The sequence below is a fragment of the Rattus norvegicus genome, chromosome 15 (genome assembly GCF_036323735.1).
Source record: "Rattus norvegicus strain BN/NHsdMcwi chromosome 15, GRCr8, whole genome shotgun sequence".
NCBI lineage: Eukaryota > Metazoa > Chordata > Mammalia > Rodentia > Muridae > Rattus > Rattus norvegicus.
The window spans coordinates 35,636,843-35,664,070 of record NC_086033.1 but is presented as its reverse complement, the minus strand read 5'-3'; the positions used below and the strand labels follow the sequence as shown (position 1 = coordinate 35,664,070).

General features: G+C 46.2%; 1 protein-coding gene across 1 annotated transcript in view; it reads left to right on the top strand.

Moving 5' to 3' along the window:
- The first annotated feature begins 2,507 nt into the window (after window positions 1-2,507).
- Cryl1 (crystallin, lambda 1) overlaps window positions 2,508-27,228 on the top strand; it is a 118,936-nt gene continuing 94,215 nt past the window's right edge. Inside the window, exons 1-2 of the mRNA NM_175757.3 lie at window positions 2,508-2,611; window positions 18,127-18,234. Coding sequence (NP_786933.1) covers window positions 2,571-2,611; window positions 18,127-18,234 — 149 coding nt within the window. The 5' untranslated portion in view covers window positions 2,508-2,570. The remainder of the gene's footprint in view (window positions 2,612-18,126; window positions 18,235-27,228) is intronic.

Sequence of the window (27,228 nt, the reverse complement as noted above, 5' to 3'; positions counted from 1 at the left end):
TTGATTTTGTTTTTAGTTCTAATTAATTAATTAGAGAGAGGGTCTTACCTAGTTGTCTAGGTTGGCCATGAACTTCTGAAATCAAGCAATCCTCCTTCCCCAGCATCCTGCCTATCTGAGATTAGCAATGAATGCCACTGGGCATTCATTAGAGGGCTCCTCGAAGCCCCAAAACCCAGGCACAAGGAGGACCTGCTGTTTGCAGTGGGGAACGGCTTGGAACTTCCATTTGCCCAAACAGAAAACTTTGTACTGGGCACCTGCCTCCAGTAGTGAGGAGTGCATGGTCCTTACTCTGGTCCCCAGATCTTTTGTGTCTGTCTCAGAAACTGTTAGCATCAGGAGATGGAAGTTTTGGAGTCTGAGCTGTGACAGATGCTCTCCCAAAGGACTTACTGTGACCTCGAAGTGATCCTTAAGAGGTAGCTATGGGCAACCAGGCTAATTAAACCTATTATAAGCACACGAGTCCTTTATTAATAGCTAGACCAACATGGCCTCATGACTCCAAAAATGTCTCTTGATGTTCAAGTTCAGGGGCACATGTTTTTAAAACAAAACCCACAACTGCATTAGTGCTAGATGTGGGGTTCGCATCCGTGAGGAATTTGGGGGTGTCCTAGTAACATCTAAGTTCTCTTGTAGAACTCAGCAATGTTTTTCAGACACTACATGAACATTCTATTTTAGTTATATATCCTCTTAGTTGTTTTAACTTTAGCTTGTGCAAACATTAATTATTTTGGTTAATATGCCTGGATCATAGTCAGGATCATGGACAGAAAAATAAAAAAAGCGTTGCCAAGGCAGATATGGCTTTTGGTGGGGGGGTTGAAGACTGAGGGGTATCTAGGCAGACACAAAACAGAGTTAGGACAAGATAGCATTCAGAACCTAAGTCATTTGACCCTCTTCTTCGGAAAGGAAGAGGCAGTTTAAAGCTGCCTTAGGTTTTGTAAGAAAATGTATATTTGTGTCTTAGTTAGGGTTTCTATTACTTCAACAAAAACACCATGACCAAAAAGCAAGTCGGGGAGGAAAGGGTTAGTCAGCTTACTCTTCCAGTTGCTGTCCATCACCAAAGGAACTCAAGCAGGGCAGGAACCTGAAAGCAGGAGCTGATGCAGGGACCATATGGGAAGCTCCTTACTGGTTTGCTCAACATGGCTATGCTCACTCTGCTTTCTTATAGAACCCAGGACCACCAGCCCAGGGATGGAACCACCCAAAATAGGCTGGGCCCTCCCTTACTGATCACTAATTGAGAAAGTGCCTTACAGCTGGATCTCATGGAGGCAATTCCTCAACTGAGCCGCCTTCCTCTCTGTTGACTCCAGCTGTGTCAAGATGACACAAAACCAGTCAGCACAACCTCTCTTGCCGAGAGGGACTGGTCATCGGTATAATCTGGCCGATTTGATGGGTAAAAGGTGTTTTCCTTGTGTCACTTTTCATCTCATTTAAACGAGGCTTGGCATCTTCAAATGTTTATTGATAATTTGTGGAATTGTTTAAAAGCCTGACCTCCTCAGAGGCTTCTCTTTTCCGTATCCCCAGCAAGGGGGGGGGGGGGGATAAGGCAAGTGTCTACTCTCCTGAATCTGTCAGTGTCAGTGTGTTCTGTTTTCAGCTTTTCCCAAACTGCTAGCCTTGAAGTGTTTCCACTTCCGATTTGATTGTGGGCACAGAACTTGTGCCATGCAGTGTGATTACTCTCTTCTCTGGTCTCAACTATTATGAGCCAGGTGTCAGGGCCAGGGCACTAGACTTTTTTTTTTTTTTCCAACACTGTTTTGCTGTCTCTAAATGTAGCCCAAGGTCGGCCGGAACTCCTGGTTCAGTCTCCTAGGTTCTGACAGAGCAGGTGCGTTCCACCACGCCCTGTTTGGCTTTTCTTTCTTCTTCTTTCTTTCTTTTCTTTTCTTTTTTTTTTTTTTTCTTAACACACTAGGCACTGCACGCCTCTGCAAGGAGGAAGTAAGGCACACAGAAGCTGTAGGTTCGCTACAAGGAATTCAAACGCGTCCTTCCGTTTCTCAGAGTGACATATCCGGAGTTTCCCTTTGTAGCTGTCCCTAAGTCCCCAGATCTCCATTCACATCAGTGAAGCCAGGCTGTAGGTATCTCACCAGACCTGGATTTCCAGTGCAGAATAGAAGATAAACTGTGAAACAAAAGTCCTTAAAGTGATAAACTGGTGCTAACGTCTTTAAAGGAACATTTTCTTGAAAGTGTCTCTGGGATGAAGCTTTGGGTCAACCTGGCAGTATCCGCTCCTGGTTTAATGGTTTCCTTTGGTAGAAACTGCTCAGCTCAGATGTGTCTGGTCTTCCCTACTTCCATCCACCTTCCCACGTTCCCACGTTCCCAGTGGCAATCCTGGCGCCTCTCCCCGAGGGCTCCGCCCCTCCTGCGCCTTGGCGCCTCCCCGGAGGTTGTCAGCCAATGGGGCTACATCACGAGGCTTGAGCACGCCCACCCAGGCACCCAGCCTTAGCTTGGCCCGCCACCCGCTCAGCTTTGCTGGCTCCCTCCGCTAGCGCAGCTGTACGGCCAGGCCCGGATCTGCCATGGCGTCCCCAGCAGCGGGCGGGGTGGTGATCATAGGCAGGTAAAGGTCTCCGTGGCGCCGTGCTGCAATGGCTGGCGCCCTGGCAGCGTCCGGAACGAGTGACCTTCCGCGGGCGGCCGTGGGTGCCTCGGGTGGGCATCAGGTTGTACCTCGCTTCTCCAGGCGCTTCGCACTTGGGCTCCGGAGGTAGCCTGGCAGGAGATAAGGTGGTGGCCTTGGCTTGGCTGAGCAGTGAGGAGAGCCTTAAGTCGGTGTGGGGGTCACTTTTGTCAGCGCAGACTGGATAGCTCAGAGGTGCAGGGCTACCAGAGGTGCCCGGCATCAAGCACGAATTCTAGCGATAAACCTGCGAAAATTTGTTCTAATGCTTTTGAGACGCGGGTCTCATGTAGCTCATCCTGGCCTCAAAGTTTCTAGGTAGCTGAGGCTATCCTTCAACTCCTGATCTTCTTGCCAAATACCCCTGATTACTGGGGTTGCTGGTGTGTGTGCCACCACGCCCAGCTTGAAAACAGCTTATTCTTATTAAGAGCGCAGACAAGAGATTTACCCAAGTAGTAACTGATGGGTATTGACCTGGGTTGGCAAGGAGGTTCGTTCATATACACCACTGGGCTAGGCTGATAGGTCTCTGGAGGCAGAACTCTTGTCCTCTCAGGACACCCGCTTTCCTGTGTGAATGCCAAGGCGGGAGGCTGAGTCACTTTAACAGCCCAAGTTCATCTGACACACCAATTTCTGCTCTCATGCTTCCCCTTCTCCCCTTATTGCTTTTTTGTTTTTAAAATAAGGACATTTAGAACATCTTTCATTGGCTAGCTGTCCAAAATTCTATCAACGTGCTAGCTGTCCAAAATTCTATCAACGTGTGGCAACACATAGTAACTAGTATTGGTTGGTAGCTGTTAAAGGAGTGGATTCATGTTCCTGCTCACACTTTTGGCTACCTGTTGTCCTGCCTGCAGACCAGTCCCAAGTTCAGGCTTTTTCCCTGAGAAGCCTTGGGAGGAAAGTGTCAGAATGCTGTTGCTGTTTTCTCTCTTACAGAGCTGTGGAATTAACTGTACCTTTGTCCTTTCCCGTGGATGCCTGCGGTTGAATGGTCAAGAAATATCAAAAAGTGCACTTTGCCCCTGTGGTGAATTGTGCTGCCTCGCCTTTTGTGAGAGCCACTGGTGTCAAGGGCTAGGTTTTGCAGATCTCTGTTGGGAAGTAGTTCTCTGCCTGCACCTGACAGGCGTCAAGTGGGATTTTGACTGAATTCTGCGTTCATCTGGCTGTGGGTGGTTCATAGTCTCCCAAGGAGAGAGACTCAACAGAAAGTTATTTCTGAGTTCATGCACAGGGAAGTAGAGGGGGCTGGAACATCTTAAGGACCACAGGATGACCTGGGACCATTGTCTTCTAATGTGAAAGCTCTGTTTTCTGCTTACTCCCCTCCCCCATCCTTCTTCCTCACCTGCCTGTCCAGCTGTCAATCATTCATCTACCTATCTATATTATATCTCCAATCTTGTACCATCTCTCTCCTCTCTAGCAACTTTATTTCTGTCCTCTCTACCACTCACCGTCTCTATCTTTCAGGGCCCCATGGGTGACTCACAGGAACATCCATTAAACAGATGGTGCCCAGAATGTAAATCAATTCCTTAATACCTGGACAAAGCGCTTGGCAAGGCTGCACACCTGTAGCCCTAGGGAGGTGGAGACATGATGATCTCAAGTTCCAGGCCAACCTGGGCAAAAGTCTCAAACAAAACCAAAAACAACACAGAAATAGACCTGGCAGTGATCCACTGTTTTCCTTTGAAAGAAGTTAGATAAGTTTTTAAAAAAATATGTGTGTGTGTGTGTGTGTGTGTGTGTGTGTGTGTAGGTGTGTGTAGGTAGGTATGTATGTACATAATGTATGTAGTCTGAGTAGAGATCAAAGAACAACTCTGTGGAGTTGGTTTTCCCCATACCCTTATGTGGGGTCTGGGGTTAAACCCAGATTGGGTCCCTAGGTTTGCATGGTAAGAACCTTTACACCCCAGGCCTCTCCCTGGGCTTCCCTTTCTCTTTCCTTCCTCTATCCTGCCCCTTCCTCCCTTTCTTTCCCTTTTCCTTGAAGCGTGGGGATTAAACTCGGGACCCTACGAGTGTGGGTAAGTTCTTTATTGACCTATACCCTATGTCCTTTTTACCCTATCTGATCTAGGATCTTACTATGTAGCCTAGGCTGGCCCTGATCTCATGGTTCTCCTGCCTCAGCCCTGTAAGTGCTAGAACTGTGAATATGTGCCATATGGTGTGTGGTGGGGGGCCAAGTTCATTTAGCCCAAGCTGGACCCTGATGCAGGATGTTTAATCTTACTGTGAATGCCAAGGTTGTGTTATTTACTGAAAAAAAGCTGTTTCTAGTTGTGGTGTGGTCCAGCCTTAGCACACACCTTTAGTCCCTCTAGATAGGATACAGTCACACCCTGTCACACTACATGCCTTTAACCCCGAATAACAGAGGTAAAGTAGTTATAGAAGGAGGCACCCATGTTTGAAATCGATGTCTAATTGAGTGGCAGACAGTGATGGATCAGAGAAAGGTCTGACAGACTAGGATATGCTCAAACTCTCCTGAGAAAGGAAAGGGAAGCCACTGGAGGGGCAGTGTCAAAGAGGGAGGAGGCAGTTTTAGGAAGAGAGTTTAAAAACAAAAAGTTTGAAGAGAGAACAAGCTAGATATAGATGAAGACAGAATGAGTCAGATTAGAACAGATTGCCCGAGTCAGCTGAAGGCCAAGCAGAGTAATTAAGGAGAAACTGAGAGAGAAGCCAGATGGAATCAGTCAGCCCTGAGAGGAGTTTGAGCTAGAACAGCTGAGTTGAACCAGCTAATCAGAGCTCAGAAAGAACTAGGAAGGGGTGAGCTTGTTCAGCAGTAAGTCTCAGAGGCTGGAAACTTTCTAGGCCTGGAGTAGCTAGAAGCTTCCAGGACTAGTCCAAGGTTAGCAGATGGAGGTAGTAAACCTCGGAGACAATTACAGCAGGGAATAAAAGTTACTGTTCTAGGACTCACTCCCGTGTCCATGACGATGACCTTGAACTTCTTGTCCTTCTGCCTCAGTCTCTTCCCCAAAGCCCCCTCAGTGTTGGGATTACAGAACATACCCATCTGGAAATTTGGCCTCGATTTAATTGTTTTCTGTTGCTCTTGCTACCAAGGCGACTTTTCCTTAGGACCATTTAACGCTATGAGCTTCTGGGCAGGCTGTTTTAAAATGGCAGGAAAGAGTAGACTTTTGGGAATTAAGGATGGAGGGGAAAAAAATCCAAAATAACCAAAGTCAGTGGTCTGAGGCTGTAGGATCGAAAGACGGAGAACCAGGAAGTGACAACTCTGGTAACTGGAATAGAGATGTGGGCAGATGGGCATTGAGTGGTGTTCCCAGGCTGTCACTTCGTCACATGAACTTTACACAACCGGGATCGCAGTGCTGAGGTCATTTGCACACTGTTCTGTGTTGGTAAACCTAGACTCGAGCTTGTTTAGGGCAGCTATCTGGGGAGAGTGTGGGGTGTGGTGGGATGGGTGTGAGCACGGAGGGCAGGGTTTAAAGCACTGCATCTCCTGGTGCTGGATTTGCCTTTTCTTGTACCCTCTTTTCACCAGAGGTAGGATTTAGTTCTCAGCTCGGGGTTGGTCTTCTCTAAGATAAATTTTGCTCCTGGAAGCTTCCCCCACGTGCTGATACTGTGCTGCCCACATTTACACTTTAATCCATATCTACTCTCCCTGGTCCCAGGCGACAGATGTTTAAATGTTTCCCATAGAGATCACCCCACATACGTGAAGGCCTTGGAGGATGTTGTTTGATATTTGTCTTCATTAGGGTTTCTATTACTGTGAAGAAACCATAACTAAGGCAACTTGGGGAGGAAAGGGTTCATTTCTGTTTACACTTCTAGGTGGTAGCCCATCACTGAGGGAAGTCAAGGAAGGAACTCAAACAGGGCAGGAACCTGGAGGCAGGAGCTGATGCAGAGGCCATGGAGGGGTGCTGCTTTCTGGCTTGCTCCTTATGGTTTGCTCAGCCTGCTTTCTTATTCAACCCAGGACCACCAGCCCAGGGATGGCCCCGCCCATAATGGACTGGGCCTTCCTATATCATTCATCAGTTAAGAAAATGACCCACAAGCTGGCCTACAGCCAGGTCTTCTGGAGATATTTTCTCAGTTGAGGCTCCCTCTCTGATGACTCCAGCTTGTGTCAAGTTGACATAAAACTAGCCAGTACAATATTAAACAGGAAATTTATACTCTAGAATCTTCCTCTTTAATAAGATTCCAGAATTTTGCTTTGGGGCAATTGTAATTTTAATATAACATTTTATGGATTATTTAAGAATTTGATAAAATGTATTTTGATCATATTTACCCTCTACTCATACCTCCCAATATTGTGACTTTTTGGACTGCTCATATATACTCATGGGTATGAAACCATCCATGAGCAGGTAGTTAACGTCCCAGGGGCCTTACATCTAAAGAAAACTGACTTTTCCCTCTGCCAGAAGCCACCAACAATCAACAAGTCCTCAGTAGGAGTTGGGGGGATCTTTTTTTAAGGGTTTTCTATCGGTTATTTTATTCACATTTCAAATGTTATCTCCCTGGTTTCCCCTCCACAACCACCCCCTCCACTTTCTTCCCCCTCCCCCTGCCTCTATGAGGGTGATCCCCCAACCCGTCTACCCACTCCTGACTCACTGCCCTAGCACTGGGGCATTGAGCTTCTTAGGACCGAGGGCCTTTCCTCATTGGTGCCAGATAAGGCCATGCTCTGCTACATATGCGGCTGGAGCCATGGTTCACTCCATGTGTACTCTTTGGTTGGTGGTTTAGTCCCTGGGAGCTCTCGGGTGGGGGTCTGGTGAGTTGATACTGTTGTTCTTCCTATGGGGTTGCAGTCCCCTTCAGCTCCTTTAGTCCTTCCCCTAACTCTTCCACTGGGGTCCCCATGCTCAGTTCGATAGTTGGCTTCGAGCATCCGCATCCGAATTGGTCAGGCAGTGGCAGAGCCTCTCAGGGGACAGCCATACCAGGATCATGTCAGCAAGTGGTTCTTGGCATCAGCAATAGTGAGGGGGTTTGGTGTCTGCTGATGGGATGGATTCCTAGGTGGAGCAGTCTCTGGATGGCCTTTCCTTCAGGCTCTGCTCCACTCTTGGTCCCTGCATTTCCAGATTATTTTGCTCCCCATTCTAAGTAGGTCTGAAGCATCCATTCTCTCTTCTTCCTTCTTCTTGAGCTTCATGTGGTCTGTGAGTTGTATCGTGGGTATGCCGAGCTCTTGCGCTAATATGGAGTGGGGGCTCTTAAGTTGCATTTTTTTTTTTTTTGGTTCTTTTTTTCTGGAGCTGGGGACCGAACCCAGGGCCTTGTGCTTCCTAGGCAAGCGCTCTGCCACTGAGCCAAATCCCCAACCCCGCATTTTTTTTTTAAATATAAAACTCTTTGAGACAGATTATTTTCTTCAAAGTGTTGTCCCGAGTACTCCCTGAAAAATGTCTGTTAATTCTTCCACACACAGTGGACCAGCCATAGAGATACACAAGCTCTGCCTCTGAGTCAGTGACAGCGCTAATGCGCCCCTCCTAGGAAACATTTAATAATAGCCAACTTCATGCAGCTCAGTTAAATTAGGAGCTTAGGGGCAGCTTGTCCTCACCAAGAGGTAGCTGTAAACAGACAGAGAAATTTAAAAGTAGCTAGAGACGGGCTTGGTGGTGCCTGAAATCCTAGCACCCAGGAGGCTGAGGCAGAAGGATTGCTGTTAAATTTGAAGCCATCCATGACTGCATAAGACACATCTTTAAGAAGAAAGAAAGAAAGAAAGGAAAAGAAGAAGGAAAGAAAGAAAGGAAAAGAAGAAGGAAAGAAAGAAAGGAAAAGAAGAAAGAAAGAATGAATAAATATATAAAATAATAAAACCGATCCAGAGTGACTATTCAAATCTGGCAGGCATTAGTGGTAAAGCTATAATAGGACCGACTTTGCCACTCGAGTCTTCCCTGATGCTTTCCTGCTGTGTCCCAAGGTAACTTTTGTGATAGATTTAGGAATTTTGAAACTTTAAGATGCATCAAATGGGAAGGACTTGCATTTCTTCCTCTCTGGGCTCTTGTCGTATGGATTCCAGGTGTCTCCGAGGTTCAGTTAGAGTTAGAGGGTGGTAGAACCCTTACGGACAGGGAGGTCGTTAATTACATAGCAATCGGGATGACAAAGCAGAGAGGACAGGCAGGAGCTTCCCAGCCACGGGTGCCGTTGGAATGACTAGGGTCATTGTGTGCTACAAATGCAAGCCGTGCCAAGAAACTGAATGTTGTAGTAGTTGCCTCAAAGAAATGGAAGAGGACTGGGGAGATGGTTCAGATTATTAAGAACACTGTTTGCTTTCCCAGAGGGCTTGGGGTTCAATTCCCAGGACGAACATGGTGGCTCACAAACACCTGTAATTCCAGTTCCAGAGAGTCCAGAGCCCGCCTCTGGCCTCCTCAGACACTTCACACACTTGCACATGCATGCATGCACGTACACACACACACACACACACACACACACACACACACACCCAAACACATAAAATATAATAATAAAAAATAAATATGAATGTTGTTAAGTGAGGCACTGTAGTGCACCCTCTTAATCCCAACACCCATAATGCTTCAGCAGAACGTGAGATTGTGGGCTAAACAAAATAAACACAAACAACAAAAGCAGTTCTTGTTGTGTCGGAGAAGTGGTTCAGCAACAGGTACAGCAATTGCCCAGTGTACAGGGAGCCTTGTGTTTGCTCCTCAGCACTGGCCAGCAGAGATAATTAACAACATCGAACAGGACCAGCCCCCTCCCAACAGCTTTGAAATGCAGTCCAGGCTGAAGGAGTTTGCTGGACAGTGGCCTCCTCTCTCTTAGTCTTTGACCTTTACTTTTATAGATCCAGGGAGAGAACACCCCCTTCTGTATGTGTGTAGCTGGCAGCACGACCGGTTCCTCTGCCTGTGTCTGCAGCCCACCATTCCTCTGTCCGTCCTCATTGTCACAGTGTGTCAGCACAGGAGTCTGAGGCCACACCACGCTATGGTTGTAGTTTGATCAGCATTGGGCGAGGTACAGATTGGATGGGTACTCGACAGGGTCTTCCTAAATTTAAACATGAAGGGGAAATTTTCCCTTTTCTTTTTCTTTCCTTTTTTACCCTTTCATCAGTTTTTTTTTTCTTTTTGAGACTGTATCTTCTGTAGGTTCGGCTGCCCTTGGACTTCTAAGCCTCCTGACTCTATCTGCTACTTCCTAAGGACTAGAGTTTTGTTTTTTTTTTTTTTTTTTTTTTTTTTTTTGGTTCTTTTTTTCGGAGCTGGGGACCGAGGACTAGAGTTTTAGGCATGCAATACCATATCTAAGCTCTGATAAGTTCTTGGCTTCTGTTGGTTTGTTGTTTGTTTTTTAAACCCACCAGGTCTGGTGGGTTACTCCTGAAATTTTAGCAGTCAGGAGGATCAAGAGTTGAAACGTGGCTTGGACCAGATAGAGAGTTCCAGGCCAGCTTGGGTTGAGTTATCACAGAGTGATTTCATTACTGGAATCCCCACAGTGGCACTACAGCCAGGAGGTAGACCACATCTGAGGCTTCTTTTGTGGTTAAATAAGTCACCGTTCTGATAAACATAACATAACTGTTCAACAGTTTAAGACTTTCTGTTTATATGTCAGTGGACATTCAAAACAGCCCTCAACTGGCCAGCCATTAGCTAAAGGCCTTTGAGAGGGCTGGGTTACAGGTAGGAGGCCTATTTAAAGAAGAGAAATAAATCTTCAGCCTAAGACCCTTCTCTTCAAAGCGTGGCTTGCCATTGAATGGGTTTCCTTTTTTTTTTTTTATGTTTTAGAACAACTCAGTCGAACAGAACTTTGCACAAAGATGAGATGTTCTCTACATGGTTGATCCCAACTGGTAACTACCCTGCCTCACAGGATACCAAGCATCTGATGCTCAAATTTCTTACATGGAGTATTTGCATAGAACCTATGCGCTTCATACTTTAGTCATTGCCAGACAACTAATGGGCTAGAGACATAGCTGAGGAAGCTTTTCTAGAAACTTCTATTATTGTAAAGCTTGGGATTCTTGACTTTGCTGCAGAAAAGAATTTTGTGGCCAGTTAGTAAGAAGCAGAGTTGGAATTTATTAAGCGAGATTTTAATATAGAGTTAAGGCCTAGGAAAAGTACATGAGGTGAGCTTCTGAAAAGAAAGGGGTGCTTACATGTCTTTATAATAACCACATGTGAGATTTTGGTGGCTTCTGACTTCCCCCGGCAGCAGATGGGAACAAGTATAGGGACCTACAGCCAGACGTGCAGAGAGTGAGAGACCTGGGGACACTCGACGCTAAACAAGATGTCATCATCAAATCTTTCCCCTCAAGACTAAGGGAATCCCGCAGAAGAGGAGGCAGAAAGAGTGTAAGAGACGGAGGGGATGGAGGACATTGAGAACAAGGGCTCCTAAACAGACATGATCAAAGCTCACGTGAACTCACAGAGACTGAGGCCACATGCCCAGGGCCTCTGTGTATATATTTAGTGTTTGTGTGGGAACAAGGGGGTCTGTGCTTTGCCTGTGGCTCATTTCCTTCTGTTTGTTTTATACAATTCTGATATGCTTTATCTTATTATATTTTATTTTATTATATAAAAAAAGATTTTGGTGGCTTCGGAAAATACATCTCAAAGGGTTGCTAATGAAGTTCAGTGAGATCACAGGGAAGTTTCTGAGGTACATTAGAAAGAATTACAGCTAATAAATTAAAACTATAGGCCACAAGAGCTGAGAGCTAATGCGTGCTTTATACTGACTTTTGACATTCCCAGACATTTATATTTTACATGTGGGAGTAAGACCGTATACTCTTAGTCCTTAAATATGCTTTTTGCTGTTTTAACATTCTTCTTAAGAAACCTTTGTATAAAAGGAATATTTTGGGGACTGGAGAGATGACTAAAAGCACTGGCTGCTCTTTTAGAGGTCCGAGTTCAATTCCCAGCAACACATGGTGGCTCACAACTGTCTGTAATGGGATCTGATGCCCTCTTCTGGTGCATCTGAAGACAGTGACCGTGTACTTGTATTAAACAAATCTTTAAAAAAAGAAAGAAAAAAGGAATATTGTCTGTACGCAAAGAAGCTTCACAGCAGATGTTGTTACTGTTGACTCATAGCTGGTGAAAGACTGAAGCCAGATTCTGGTCAAGGAGTCCATTCCCTTCCCATGTCCCCCCAATTTTCCCCATCTTTATGCCTTACTCATTATAGCGTACATGGCATGTAAATGCTTGCTTACTGTTTAGGGAGCAATGACCAAGGAAGTGTTCAGAACAGATGCAAGTTCTCCCAATGTCTGACCTGTGGAGAGTCGTCTGTCCAATCATGCTGTCCAATCTGGTAGACGTGGACATTGAATACTTGAACTGTGTTCCATTCTGCTCACCAACGGAACTTTAACATTTACTTGACTGTAATCTAAGTTTTAACAGCTACACATGGCTAAAGTCTAACATGTTGCTCATTGCCCTTCTAGAGCTCTATGAGTTTGATTAAACTTTGTATATATACAATACAACACATCTTATCTTAATTATAGATGATTCTGATAATGTAGAGCATGGAGTCAGACCTCCCACAGCTGAGACACTGCCAGATATATACCCACCTATCCCTTCCGTTCCTGAGAGACTGGTTGTTATATCCAGAGGCTCCTTTTGCCTTGCCCGTCCCTGGCAGACTCCTAAGACTGTCTTAGTGTCTTAGTGTCTGGTGATGCCACCAGAAGAGGGCATCAGATCCCATTACAGGAGATCAAGACAGACACCAGACCCCTAAGACTGCCCTTGCCTTGATCCACATCCCCATTTATCCAGCTAAACCCAATGACTTGAGTGTCAGCCCAAATCTGAACCTGACCAGTGGCTCGTGAACACAGATGTGCTGTCTTCTCCTTTGGTTTTCATCTCTCTATACATCTATTACTATCTATATATCTATCATCTATATATTCATTATCTATCTATCCATCATGTATATATCTTACTATTATCTATCCATCATCTATCATCTGTTTATTATCTATCATCCATCCATCCGGCTATCTAGAGCACTTGCTCATGCTACAGGGCATATGTGGTTGTCAGACAGTTCTCAGCAGTCAGTCCTCTTCTGCCACCTTAAGGGATCTAGGACTGAGCTCAGGTGGGCAGGTATGTGTATAACCACTTGTACTTGCCGAGTTATCTGGCCAGGCCAGCACTTCCCTACCACTGTTGGAACATTCTGCTGGTTACATAACCAGGCCAGCCAGGGATCATGAGACCCTATCTCAACAAACAAACAAGAACAAAAAAGAAAGAGAGAAAGTTGAACTGTCCCGAAGCCCAAACCTTTGCCTTCTAGGTCACCCATCACTTTCCCAGGGATCTCATCAGTCTCATTCTCAGAAATGCCCACATCGATATCTTAGGCCAGGCCTTGACTCTGACCCTAGTTCCTATCCAGTTGTGTGCTAGCCCTATACCTCTTTAATGTCTGCTCCCCGCTTGAAACTATGCTGCACCGAACTCCTAATTACTTCCTAAAGTCTTCACCTACAGAGTTAATGACATTTCACTCTTTCTTGGAACATAATTTGGCATTGGTTCTTTTCCCCCCACACTATATGGGTCACCAGCAATTATTAAGACATAAATCAAGAACCCAGTTGTCCACTTTTCTTCCTTCTGCCACCCTTGTCCACTTACCACCATGTCCTGTCACAGCCTCTGCACTCTTTACTCCCGTGTTTGCCCAAGTACAGACATTTCATGACTGTGACAGGGCTATGTTGATAAACCCATCTTAAGGTGAAATGTCGGGAGTGGAAAATGCCCTAAATACAGCGATCCATCTACAAATCCCAGTTTATGGTCCTAGCACACAGCGGAGCGTCTAGTGTCCACGGTGATCTCAGTGCTGACTGGGAGCTGCAGTTGCTGCCTAGCATATGTGTGTGTGTGTGTGAGAGAGACAGAGAGACAGAGAGACAGAGAGACAGAGAGACAGAGAGACAGAGAGACAGAGAGACAGAGAGACAGAGAGAAGAGACAGAGACAGAGGGGGTGGGGGGAGGGATGGAGTGCCGCAGGATCTTCCTGTATAACAAAGAATACCTTTAAAATCAAATTCCTTTTGACAGCCTCCCCAGTGCTGGTATGCGTCAACCATGCCCAGATCCAGATTGCTCCTTTTAAATGGTTAAAACCAGTCCGTTCATGTCTGTAATCTAAAACCTTTCATTAGCTACCCATCACACCCAGATTAAAAGCTTAGAGTCTGCTGTGACCTCTGAGGCACTCTGTATGTAATGAGATCACCCCTCTGCCCTCCACTCTCTGCCCTCATCCTCTGCCTCTCTTTCCTAACACCTCTGTGCTAGTGGTGCCGACCTGTCCACCTGGACCTGCAAACACTCTCCAACTCTTCCACACACCTTCAGGTTTGGTCCTTGCCTCCAGCAACTCCCTCGTCGTGGCTGATGGTGCTTTCAGATTCCACTGTCTCCCTGTCCCGACCACTTCCTACTCAAGGTCCTTCTTCCAGCTACTTCCTCTTTCTCAGCACTTCCGTTAGTTGGCCGTCTTCAGCCCACTGTAAGCTCAGGAGCTGGAATGGTGCCTAGCACACAGCTGGCATTGCAGGCACTCTGTGTATTTCCAGCAATCTGCTGTTGCTCTTGTGTTAACCCCATAGGAAGTGCCACTGACCTTTATCCAGAGTTTGTCACTAGCGTATGTCAGCTTTTTGTCCTTGTTGTCAACAACAAACACTTATCAGGCTCTACTGTACATTGTGCCAAGATTACAAAGGTTCCCAGAGCATGGAGTTCACCCCTTCAAACAAGCTAAAACAGTCTTTCCACTTTTCCCCTGCTTCCCTGCACAAAGTTAACAGAAACGTTATCCGCATGCTGAGATAAGTACCAGAAAGATCCAGGTGCCATCCAGTGAACTTCCCAGTCCTTGGGATTAAGAAGGAGCAAGGTCCTGCTTGGGCAGGTCCTTCTCTTTCAGGCATTGTCAGCTTCTCTCATGCAGGCCCACACATGAAAGATCATCCACAATGGAGCTTGCCTAGAATCTGTCCCTTGAGGAGACTGTCTTGACACTTCTGTGTCCTTGGGATCCATATCTGGGGATTTAACCAAATATGGACTGAAAATAACTGACAGGAGCGTGCCTGGCTTCGTGCATGCAGCCTTTTCCTGTGGTTCTGAACTTACGGGTCTCCACCGCTTTGGGGTTGAGTGACTCTTTCACAGGGGTTGCCTAAGACCATCAGAAAACACAGATATTTACCTTATAACTTATACAGTTGCAAAATTATACTTACAAAGTAGCAATTAAATAATTTTATGGTTGGGTCACCACAGCATGGGGAACTGTATTAAAGGGTGGCAGTGTTAGGAATGTAAACAATGTATTTTCATTGTTAGTTGTGCAAGTTGTTTAAAGATGATCCAGGTGGGACCCTCAGAGGTAGGAGGAAGGTTCTGAGCAAACGCTGTGCTATTTTAGGTAATGAACCCACTAGGACAGGGGCAGGAAGGCCTGCAGCCAATTCCTCACCTATGCCGAGGGGGCCACGACATTCGTTGTTTCTGTACCAACGCCTCTAGGTTGTGACCGTTTCTGAGACATTCCTTGTTCTTGGTGACCTTGACAGTTTTGAAGGACACCTGGCAAGAAATCGAGTTCTGTTTATTCTCCTATACTTTGCTCCTGACTAGACTGAGGCCACGGGGGAAGCGCTCAGAGGTCAGGGGCCATTCTCATCGCAGCATATCAGGGGAGTGAACAGTCAGAATGACTCAACGAAATTGATAGTGACCTTGAACACCTGCTGAGGTCGTGTTTGCCAGGTTTCTCCAAGGCTGAATTACTCCCCGTTTCCTGTCTTTCTGTACTTATGAGAGTGGCTCTGCTTAAACTACATTTTGGGGTAGATGGAAGGTGTATTAGAGTTCAGATCTGATAGAATGAATATATATATATATATATATATATATATATATATGTGTGTGTGTGTGTGTGTGTGTGTGTATGTGTGTATATGTGTGTGTATGTATCTCAAATGAATATACATTATATTGTGTATATATTGTATATTATATATGGAAATATATATTATATATCTATATAGTTTTTTAGAGCGGCTTATGGGCTGAGGTCCAGCTAGTCCAACAATGGCTGTCTCCCAGTGCAACATCCAAGAGTCTAGTTGTTGTTTGTCCACGAGGCTGGATGTCTCAGCTGGTCTTCAGTACGCACCAGGATCCTGAGGAAGTAGGCTGTAATGCCAGCGAAGGAATGGGCTTAGCAGTGAGTAGTAAGGGCAAGCAGGCAAAGAGCCAATGCCTCCTTTTTCCGTGTCCTTTGTTTGGGCTGCCAGCAGAAGGGGCACCAAGATTAAAGGTGGATTTTCCCACCTCCGAGGTCGGGATGAAAGGTGGGTGTTCCCACTTGAAGTGATTCAAGTAAGGGAAAGTCCTCACAGGCGTACCCAGCTGCTTGGGTTTCAGTTATTTTAGATAAATTCAAGTTGACAACCAAGAGCAGTCCTCAAAGAGTGAGACCACATTTCTCTAGGAATGGTATGGCTGCATAAAATTATTGGAATTCTTCTGCGGGGTAATTTTATTTATTCATTTCTATGTAGTGAAAATTGGATTTTATTGGCTCTGCTACTGAGCACTCTGTAAATCGTTGTGTGTCCCTTTGATATGCCAGGCCTGGCAGGCATCACCTTCAGCACTGGCTTTCTGGTGCTGTAGAATGCTCCAGGGTCATCTTTTATCTAGCTTGCTCAGTTCTAGAACTATCCGTTTCTCCAAAGTGTCCTGCTTCCTTTGATTGGATAATGGGATTAGAAGCCAGTTTGGACCCTGGGAGTGTTCTGGACTTTCTTTGGATACATATCTTACCCTGTATGTAGTCCATGCTGGCTCTGAACTCAGGACTTTTCTTTCTTGAACCCCTACTTCTGGGATAAGAGGCTTGTTATATGTGTGCCATGCTCCCAGATGTGCTTTATAACTTTGTTTTGAGTCCTTTGGAAACTGACTTTTTTGTCCTTTTGTCTTCTACAATAAGTCTGTAAGGGCGGGTAAAATGCAGGGTACATTGGCTCTGGCCTAATCTCACCTGGCAGAGTGAAGCCCAGCACAGAAGAAACTGGGGCTTTGCTCTTCATCACTGTATAAACTGGGGTAGTGGCACATGCCTAAAGTCCCAGTGTTCCAGAGGTAGAAGCCAAGGAATCAGTTCAAGGTTTTCTTCAGCTCTCTGGCCAGCCTGGGTTATTACAGGAGACCTTGTCTGGAAGCAGGAAAAATCAAAGTTAGACCTTGGGGATTTCCCTTTTTAGGGAAGCTCACGCGCATGCTCTCTGGTGTGTCTTTCTTAACCCACATACTTAGAGTGCATATTAAAAACGTCTTATAAAAGCTCGAGGGGTTGAGGATTTAGCTCAGTGGTAGAGTGCTTGCCTAGCAAGCGCAAGGCCCTGGGTTTGGTCCCCAGCTCCGAAAAAAAGAAAAGAAAAGAAAAAAAAAAAAGCTCGACTTTTCTTTACAAAAACAAGACAAAAACCTAAAAAAAAGAGTAAGGGCTCTTGAGTCAGACTCTTGGCCTCATCTCCTAGTCATAGCACAAGCATCGAGCCTGAATCTAATCCCTTGATGCTGTCCTTTCCTCAAGTATAAAAGAGGAATTGATGGCATCTACTTCCTAGGGTTATTGTAAAGACTAACAGAGCAAAGTGTCTAATAATGTTGGGCACTTATTCCATGATCAAATGTGATGATGGTGGTAGCCATTATCCTGAGGGTAGATAGGGAAGATGCAGTTGTCCCTCAGTATTCCAGAGTGAAGGGTTCTAAGGTCATCAGAGGGTATCCACATAGATGTTCAAGTCTCTTATGTAAATGAAAGTGGTAGCATTTGCAGAGGTGACACACATCTTCCTTTTAGGTTCTTTTAGATTTCTTGTGCCACCAATCCAACATAAGGGCTGTGTAAACAGGTGCCACACTGTACCATTTAGGAAAAATAACGAGGAACATCTCTGTGTACAATACAGATGTCAGCTTTGCCCCTGTATGTGCCCAGTACAGGTAGAAGCAGGCAATGGTTTAAGAGATAACATGGTCAAGATGCAAACTTTTTAGATATTTATTAAATGTTGTAAGAGTGGGACCTTGTGGCAGGGTGGTGGCGGTGCACACCTTTGGTCCCAACACTCGGGAGGCGGGGGCAGGTGGATCTCTGAGCTCGGGGGCAGCCTGGTCTATGGGATGAGTGAGTTACAGGACAGCCAGGGCTACATAGAGAAACTCTTGTTGTGTAATTTTTATTGCTGCGTTATGAACATGAAGAGTGATTGGCGGAATTAATGACCTGCATCCTGTCTGGTTTTCTCCCTAGTGGACTCATTGGCCGGAGCTGGGCTATGCTGTTTGCCAGTGGAGGCTTCAAGGTGAAACTCTATGACATTGAGCAACAGCAGATAACGAACGCCCTGGAAAGCATCAGGTAGGCCTGGTCCACGCGTCTGCAGGGAGCGGTAGCCCTGCTCTCCTCACTTCCTCTCACTCATCCCGCCCTCCCAGCTGTGACTGCAATTGCCCATTTTTTCATGGGAGCCTTTGCAGTATCTCTGAGACAGTAAAAGCCAGGTTTAAGGTTCTCTGGCATAGAACATGGATCTAGACCTGTGAAGGGCTCTATTGTGAAGAGAGCCTTACACTGGCCAGTGAGGGAGGACTGGAGGAACCAAATGTGAATGTTAGCCTTCAATCTCCTGTGGAGACTCGGTAGATATTTAAATGTCTGTTAGGGTGGCAGTTATGCTGGCAGCCCTAGATTTAAGCTTTTAGAGAAGCGTTAGACTCATTGCAAAACTGGGCTGCTTCTTTTTTTTTTTTTTTTTTTTTTGGTTCTTTTTTTCGGAGCTGGGGACCGAACCCAGGGCCTTGCGCTTCCTAGGTAAGCGCTCTACCACTGAGCTAAATCCCCAGCCCCACTGGGCTGCTTCTTATATACCCCGGACTTCCCAAAAGTCAGTGCTTCCCACCTTCAACATTCCCCTCCCACTGGTAATTCGTTACAATAGATCAAACTACCTGGATACATCAGTGTCACCCAGAGCCACTGGCTGACATTGAGGTTCTGTCCTGGTGTTGTGTCTTCTGTCTGTGCTCTCATGTGGATGTGTCCACTGTTAACGGACGATACCAAATAGCTCTGATGCCTGAAAATGCTCTGTGCTCTGCCTGTTCGTCACCCCTCCCTGGCAACCACTGATATTTTCTGTGTCTATAATTAGTCTCTTTTGAGGCTGTTGTATACGGGCTCAGGGAGTTTGTAGCTTTTCCCAAGCGGCGTCTTTCACTTAGCAGTGTGCATTTAAGCGTCCTCCACATTTTAATGGCCTTCCACATCTTAACACTGAATGAAGGAAAGTCCGAAGAGTGACAGATGAACTGTTAATTCATTCCTGGAAGTGAGTTTTAGGAAATATAAATAAAGATGCTATAAAACATTCTCCACGTGTGGACTAGTGTAGACAGGCTTCGTTCAGCTCCTTAGAACAAACACCAAAGATCATGACTTCCTGGACTAAATGGCAAAAATACATTTGGCTTTATAACGAGCCACGGTACTAAGTTACGGAGTGGCTGCGCTGTTTGTGGCTTCCCAGGGACAGGTTGGGGTTCTTGGCGCTCTGAACCCCTGGCAGCATTAAGTACAGCCAGTGTTCTGGGTCTTAGCGAGTCGAAATATGTGTCTGATGGTGTCATCTTGGTTTTGGTCTGCTGAGGGCATGTGACACAGGTCAACTTTCCCCATAACTTTTCACCATTTGTATATTCCAGTCCTTCCTTTGGTGCTCAGGCCTGAATCCAAGGTCCTGTATGTGTGAGCGTGAGCTGCTCACCTAAAAACATGTTTCTGGTTAACAGGCGAACCCTAAAGATTTTTATTTGTGGTGCCTCCCAGGTGCATACTAATTCTTGCTCAAAATCCCGTGTAAAGACTTTGTAAAGTGACTTTTCAGAGAATATTTAACTACATTAGTACATTTCTCCTCACCAGAACCTACAGATGCCCAAGTCCCCTGTAGGAATGTAGCATAGTATCCAGATCGATCCTACCTACCCCTGACGCCTTTCCATCAGCTCGAGATGGGCTCCTGATTCCCAGTGCACTGAAATGCTGTGGCAGAAGTCACGATGCATTGTTTAGGGACAATGACAAGAAAACAGCCTGTGCCTGTTCTCTACAGATGAAAAATATTTTTTTCTGGTTATTTTCCATTTGCAGTTGGGTGGGCCTGAGGATGCAGAACCTGCAGACAGGAGAAGCAGCAATATTTTCTCTCAGTCTCCTTCTATTCCCATACTGAGTAGTTTATGTTAGAGCTTTGCAGACCTTGCTTTGGAAATGGTAGCTGGTAACGTTGTCCATTACTGGAGGTTTTAGGATTAAAGCTTGGGCTCCGCTGCCCAACAAGCCGGGCTCAGCAATACAGACACACGCTATAGTGAAAAGCAGAGAAAGGAGATTGATTTATTCTGTGTGGCCACATGGGGAAGAGGAACAAATAAAAGAGTCTAGCGACCTGCATGTCTGTCTTTGGGGATCCTAACATAAGGCTTAGGTTTAAACATAGGGAAAGTGTTATACAGAACTGAGCAGTCCTGGTCAAGGTGTGGTCCCATCCATCACTGAGCCTTTATTGTCTAGCTTCTGGTCCTACAAGGTGGCCTAATGACCTAGCAGAATGATGACATCACTTCTGAGAGCCAAGTTCCTCCCAAGGCATCAGAGCCTCAGCCCTTTGCTGGCCTCAGTGTGAGGTTCCCAGGGAACGTTCCTCTCCTAGAGATACATTGTATCAATGGTCTGATTGTTGGGAGTAGGAACACACGCGCCTGGCCTAGAATGTCTCCTCCCCTGGTACAGTGGTTACATGGTGATAGCTTTTCAGCAGGCCTAGGCTTGTCACTAGTTTTTTGGTGATTGTGTGCATGGTTGGTGGCCTCAGAGCTGAGTGACATTAACTTGAGAGCTGTCCTCGTGTTGCTGTTGGCTGCAAGTTACCCGAAACTGCCCAAAGCTAATGTACAAGAGTATGCTGCCATAAAGATGATGGGTGAGAGTCATTTGTGGCCTTGGTGTTTATGGTGTTTACTTGACAGTTTTGTGGTGCGTGATCACCGCAGAAGGTAGGGGCACCATTCGGTTCAATCTGTCCATTTCATTTACAGTGGTCCTCATTTTTCAATGTCACACGAGCTCTGTTAACCACTGAGGATGACATTTCTTGTCTCAGAGCCTGTAATATAATAGGTTTTAGGTGTTAGTAGGTTTTAGAGGGGCCTTATAATCTCTAGATGACCTAGAACCCACGTAGCCCAGGCTTGCCTCAAAACAGTTCTTCTCCTAAGATCCCTCACCCCCACTTATGGAAGTAAGACAAGATACCCAGTGTCTTAGATCCTCAGAGGAGAACTCTCCTAGCAGCACTTCTTTTCTTTCTTGCTGTTTTTGCTCTGATATTTTTCACAGACTCCTCTCCTGCCATTCGTCCCACCCTGTGATTTGGCTTACTCCCCACATTCTAAGTCTTTGTTTTCTGAGACAGGATCTCATGTAGCCCAGGCTGGCCTTGAATTCTTTATATACCCATGAAGGTCTTGAGCTTCTGGTTTTCTGATCCCTAACCCCAATTCTGGGGTCACAAGAGTGTGTCTCTGGGCATGGCTTTATTCTGAAGTTTTTGAAAATTTTACAGCAGGAAATTACAAGCAGTTCCTGGTGAGCTGGCTTATGGTTAAGAGCACTTGCTGTTCTTGAGGAACACCTGTGTTCAGAGTGACCATCTCAGGCAGCTGACAAGAGCTTGTAACTCTAGCTCCAGGGCACTCGACCCCTCTTCTGGCCTCTTCAGGAACCAACACTCACAAAACACACAGGTCACACAATCATACACTCACAATCACACCCCACACCACATACACATAACCACACACGCACATCAGACACACACAGTGACACACCATACCACACACACACACAGACACATCACACACATAATCACACACACATACAGACACATCACACACACAATCACACCCCATCTCTCTCTTCTCTCTCTCTCTCTCTCTCTCTCTCTGTCTCACACACACACACACACACACACACATACCCAGAGACACTCACAAACACACACATACAGACATATCACACATATACCCCATATCACACACACACATACACACACACAATCACATACTCATATAACACACACACACACACACACACACACACACACACACACACACACACCTATTTTAGATAGTCTTGGAAAATCAACCTATATTAGATTGACCCTAGGGCAGTGCTGCTGAGCACTATGCTTCCTCTATTTTTGGAGATGGTATCTGTTTATGCTCTCAGACTGACCTTAAACTTGCTGTGTAGTCCAGGCTATCCTGGAGTTTACAACCTTCCCACTCCTTTCTACAAAGTACTGGGATCACAGGTTGCACTGCCACTCTTTGTAGCTAATCTTAAACGGTAGAAGTAGTACACACTGATTTGGAAAAGTGCGAAAACAAATGTAGAATAGGAACTTAAAAAACATTAAGAAATTAGAAGCCAGCCATAGTGACTCACATCTGTAGCCCCAGAACTTGGAAGCTGAGGCAGGAGGATTGCTGTAAATTTTAGGTTATGCTGGGGCACAGAATGAGACCATGGTTAAAAAAAAACAAAACAAAACAAAACAAAAACCAAACAAACAAAAAAACCCAAACCGAAACAAGGCATTAAAGAAGTTATTATCATGCCTCACACCATGTGAGAGGAGCTCTTAGTACATGGAAAAGAGTCACCCAAGAGTAATCTTTTCCTAGCTGGAAGCACGTGAGAAACTTGTTCCTGGCTCAGGTGGAGGGCAGCATCCAATGGGGAGAGGCCTTGCCCATACCTCTATGCTTCTCCTTTGTGTTGCCTGGAGCTGGGCAGGTGCTGGGTCTCAAAGCTCTTCAGAGCGAAGGGAACACTTTGAGCAGGTAAACTGAAGCCCAGTGAGCAAAGAACCAATGAAGCCTGTAGATCTGATGTGTTGCTTCTTAGGATTTATAGCTTGTTGCATTTCTCTAAGTCTTCCAGAGTCCAGCACACCCTGGTGCAGGCTCCGGGGTCATCATGTGACTGCCCACCCCAACTCAGGTGTGAACTGGCTCTCTTGTGTGGCTCAAGTCCTGGTCTGTGACCACTGTCTTTGGGTAACATCTTTGTCACCTGCCTTTCTCGACTCTCTGGTCACTGGGACTCATATCTTTCTACAAAATCCTCAGTTTTTCAGATGGTTCAGGAGTTAATAAACTACTGGAGGTGATCTCTGAAACAAGGCAGTTGTCCTGTCCTCTGGCTCCTAGATAGCTGATGTTTCCAAACTCATGCCCTGCAGGTGACCCCAATCTCCCGTTTTTACCTTTCCAGCCTCCTTTCTGCCCTGGCCTAAGCTTCATCTTAAACCCCGTTTCCGTCTGGATTCTTGTCTGTTCTGCTTGGGAACTGAGTTTTGGTTTGCTCAAACACCTTAGGCCGTAACAGCTGGAGTAGTGGGTGTGGTGTGGTGGTCCAGGTTTGTAATCCCAGTATGTGGGAGGAGGCAGGAGATCAGGAGTTCATAAGACACTGTCATTAAGTAGAATAACAATACAAAACCATTCTCTGGAAGAGTGGACCATAAGTTATCTGGTTTGATGACACCCCACACTCTGTTCTTTGTTGTTTTGAAGTCCTGGGAATTGAACCTGGGGCTCATGCATGTGAGGCAAGCAAGCATTCTATGTTGGCCCCTTGCGATGTACTTCATGTTTTGTTTTGAGGCAGAGTCTCACTGTGTGGTCCAGGGTGGCCTCAGTCTCCCAAGCCCTGGGAATTCACGTGTGTGTCAACCCAGTACAAGGTGGCTTTCGACTCTGACCGTGGACTTGGATCTGGCCAGTGGGGCATTACTAACCATGACTCAGCAGAAGCCTGGAAGGCACTGAGCATCAAGAGGCTGTCACTTGGGGTTGGGAAACCTTCCTCCACATTTGCTCACTGAGACTCCAGGGCAACTCCCCAGCACCAGCTGCTACACAGAGCTTAGACCAGCAGCTCCCAAATGGCAGGGTCTGACTGGTTGCTGTTTTAGAAAGCCCTGCTAAGTGGATTCAAGAGAGCTGACCCTCCCCCTTGCCAGCTGTGGTGTTGGGTGAGCTAGCTGGGGCAGCGATGGAGAGCTCGCCCTGGTAGTTTGGGCTCGGGAGAGCTGCCAGGCGGACTGACTCAGCTACCCACCCAGACCTAGATCCAGGGTTTTGAGTTAGCCAACCCCAACATCTACCCCATCTTTGAACTGCTGGAGCATGTGAAGGGGCTGGTCCTGCAGATCCAAAGCTGCAGGGTCTCCATGACATAGGTCAACAATAGGATACAGTATTGATGGTGTAGCAGAAGCCAGTGGCCTTGAACCAGACCAATGACTGATTGTAGCAAACATTTACAAGTGACGATGTGTGGGCAGAGTTGTGTACTGTGGGACACACCGTGACACACTGCGGCTTCTACCATGAGATGTTGCCTATGCGTTGTTAATTTCGTTTGTTTGATTTTTATTTTCTTTTAGGTGGGGAGGTTGCAAGGGCAGAAGACAGATATGGAGGGACTGGGTGATGAATGGGATTGGGGTGGGTGACGTGAAACTCACAAAGAATAAACGAAAAGTTAAAACCAAACAAAAATAAAATACTGATTTTTTAAAAACAAAACGGTCACGTTTAAAAAATAAAAAGAAAAGAACCCCGCCAAAATGGCCGACCCAGGGACCGTGATGGACAGGTGGAGCTACGATGGCTACCTTGGCTGGGTTTCTGTGGTCAGCAACCACTGACTTCAGGGCTCCGGACTGCTGGTCTTGTGCTGCCAGGGGACCTCTCATTGCCCTAATCCATGCTATGCAGGGACAAGGACATTCTGTAACCAGATGGTGTCCTACAGCACATAGCCTCACCCCATGTGTGTCTATTGTTGTGCTATGCTCGCATACACCCTATGCTCGCAAAGCCGAAAGTGCTGCTCCCCCGTTAGGAGAAACAGACAGAGACAGAGGAGTACTGCGAGGCTGCTGTGGGGCTGGGACTGCTCAGCTTGCAGATTGTGAGTGAAGGGAAGGAGAGATTTGAACATAGATTTTTTTGAAGGTAAAACTGTAAGGAAGCAGAGAGAATAGCATTATGTGACAGAAAAAAAGGTACTGTATTTCTATAGGTTGTCTATACACAAAAACATCAGAAAGTGTAAGTATAAATGTAGTTTAAAAAGTGTGTGTGTGTGTGTGTGTGTGTGTGTGTGTGTGTGTGTGTGTATATGTATGTATGTATGTGTAGGGGGGGTGGCTTTTTTTGAGACAGGGTTTCTCTGTGTAGCCCTGGCTGTCCTAGAACTTGCTCTGTATAGACCAGGCTAGACTCAAACTCACAGAGGTTGGCCTGCCTCTGCCTCCCAAGCACTGTGACTAAAGCCATGTGCCCAAGTATATATGGTTTTAAAAAAGCATAAGTGTCAGACATCATAGATGCATTCATGGTGGGATGACATATCTAATTTTATTGATGAATAGTAAAACTTAAGTCAGTGGAGAGGCAGATGCAGTCTAACTACCTAGAAGGATACACTGGGTACAGGTCGGGGAGCAGTCTAGGCCCGGCGGTGTTCAGTTCACAGTCCCAGGCTGTGGCTTCAGCTGGGTCGTTTACCCCACTTATCTGGGTGTTCACAGATTCTGCTGTTACTTGGCTGTCACCATGGTAGTCCAAACAATTGCTTCATTTCCTTTATTTGTTTTCCTACCCAAACCGAAATAGCTTTAGTGGATCTGATTGGCATGTGAGGATTGGACCTCTGAAAGGCTGAGGAGGAGTCAGAATACTGTGGGACTTGCTCTAGACGGTAGGCCTATAAGCAAGTGACTGTCTCTGTACATCCTGAGGGCAGGGCTCCTGTTCAACACTGCGTCCTCGGGAATGGACATGTGGGTGTGGCTGAAGGGGCTTAGACGGTGTGAAAGATGTGGGTTCTGGTGTTTACTAATGAGCTGGGGTTGGGATGCTACTGCACACATTTAATCCCAGTGCTTGGGGGGGGGGAGTGGAGGAAGGTGCATCTCTGAGTTTGAGGTTAGCCTGGTCTACACGAGTGCAGGACAGCCTGGGTATACCAAAAGATACAGTGTTTAAAAAAAAAATGTGACTTGAGGCCAGAGAGATGGATTCATGGTTAAGAGAGCTCGCTGCCCCGTTGTAGCTCCCATACAACGAGCATGGAGAACACATCTGCTGCCTTCACGCCATGGTGTAGAGACAGGACTGCAGGGGCTTGCTAGCATAGTTGAAAAACTGAGCTCTAGACCCTGCTTTTGAAGAAATAAGGCAGATTGGGGGGCGGGGAGGAAGTATACTATCACTCTCTCTGGCCTTCACACACCTGCATAGATGCACAGGCAAGAATTAGAAAATTGGGGCTGGAGAGATGGCTCAGTGGTTAAGAGGACTGACTGCTCTTCAGAGGTCCTGAGTTCAATTCCCAGCAACCACAGGGTGGCTCACAACCATCTGAAGTGAGATCCGATGCCCTCTTCTGGCATGCACGTGTATTGCATATAGAACACTCATACATAAATAAACAAATCTTTAAAGGTTAGAATCTTTTTTTTCGGAGCTGGGGACCGAACCCAGGGCCTTGTGCTTGCTAGGCAAGCGCTCTACCACTGAGCTAAATCCCCAACCCCAGAAAGTCAGCTTTTAAAAATAGATTTCAAAAGGAATGATGTGACGCTTGCCTCACCATTTTGATTCACATTGCTGTGACAAAACACTAGAGGCTGTCTGTGTTATAAAGAGAAGAGACTCACCATCTCCCACTCTGAATGCTGAAGACCCAGCACTGGGCTGCTCTATTCATTCAGGCTCTGGCAAGGGCCCTTTGCTACGTCACAAGTGCATCACACAGCAGGAAGACTTGGGAAGAGGAGGGGGTGGTATGCCAGTTGGAAGACGGGAACCAGGGAGGGGCGAGCTTGTTCTTTTTATAACTTGCTCTCGCCTAAACTGGCCCATTCCTGTGAAACCTGTACTCATCACTTCATACGCGTGTGACCTCACTGCCTAGGAGGCCATGCCTACTAAAGGTCCCACCACCTTCCTATGGACCTTGTGGGACATATCCAAACTGGAGCAGTCTCCCTGTGTAGGAAGTCTGACTGACTACCAAGTGCCACTTTCATGGGCAGGCCGACTCTGGACGTGACACTGTACATTTTGGTGAAATTGAGTATCCTAGGACTTAGGCAGAGCTCTCCTGTTTTCCTGGCCTCTGAGTTCCAGAGGTTATACTGCCCTCTAAGGAGGACTCTTTTCAGAGTCCAAGAGAGAAGAGTGGAGGTGAGAAGACCCATTCCTGCCTGTC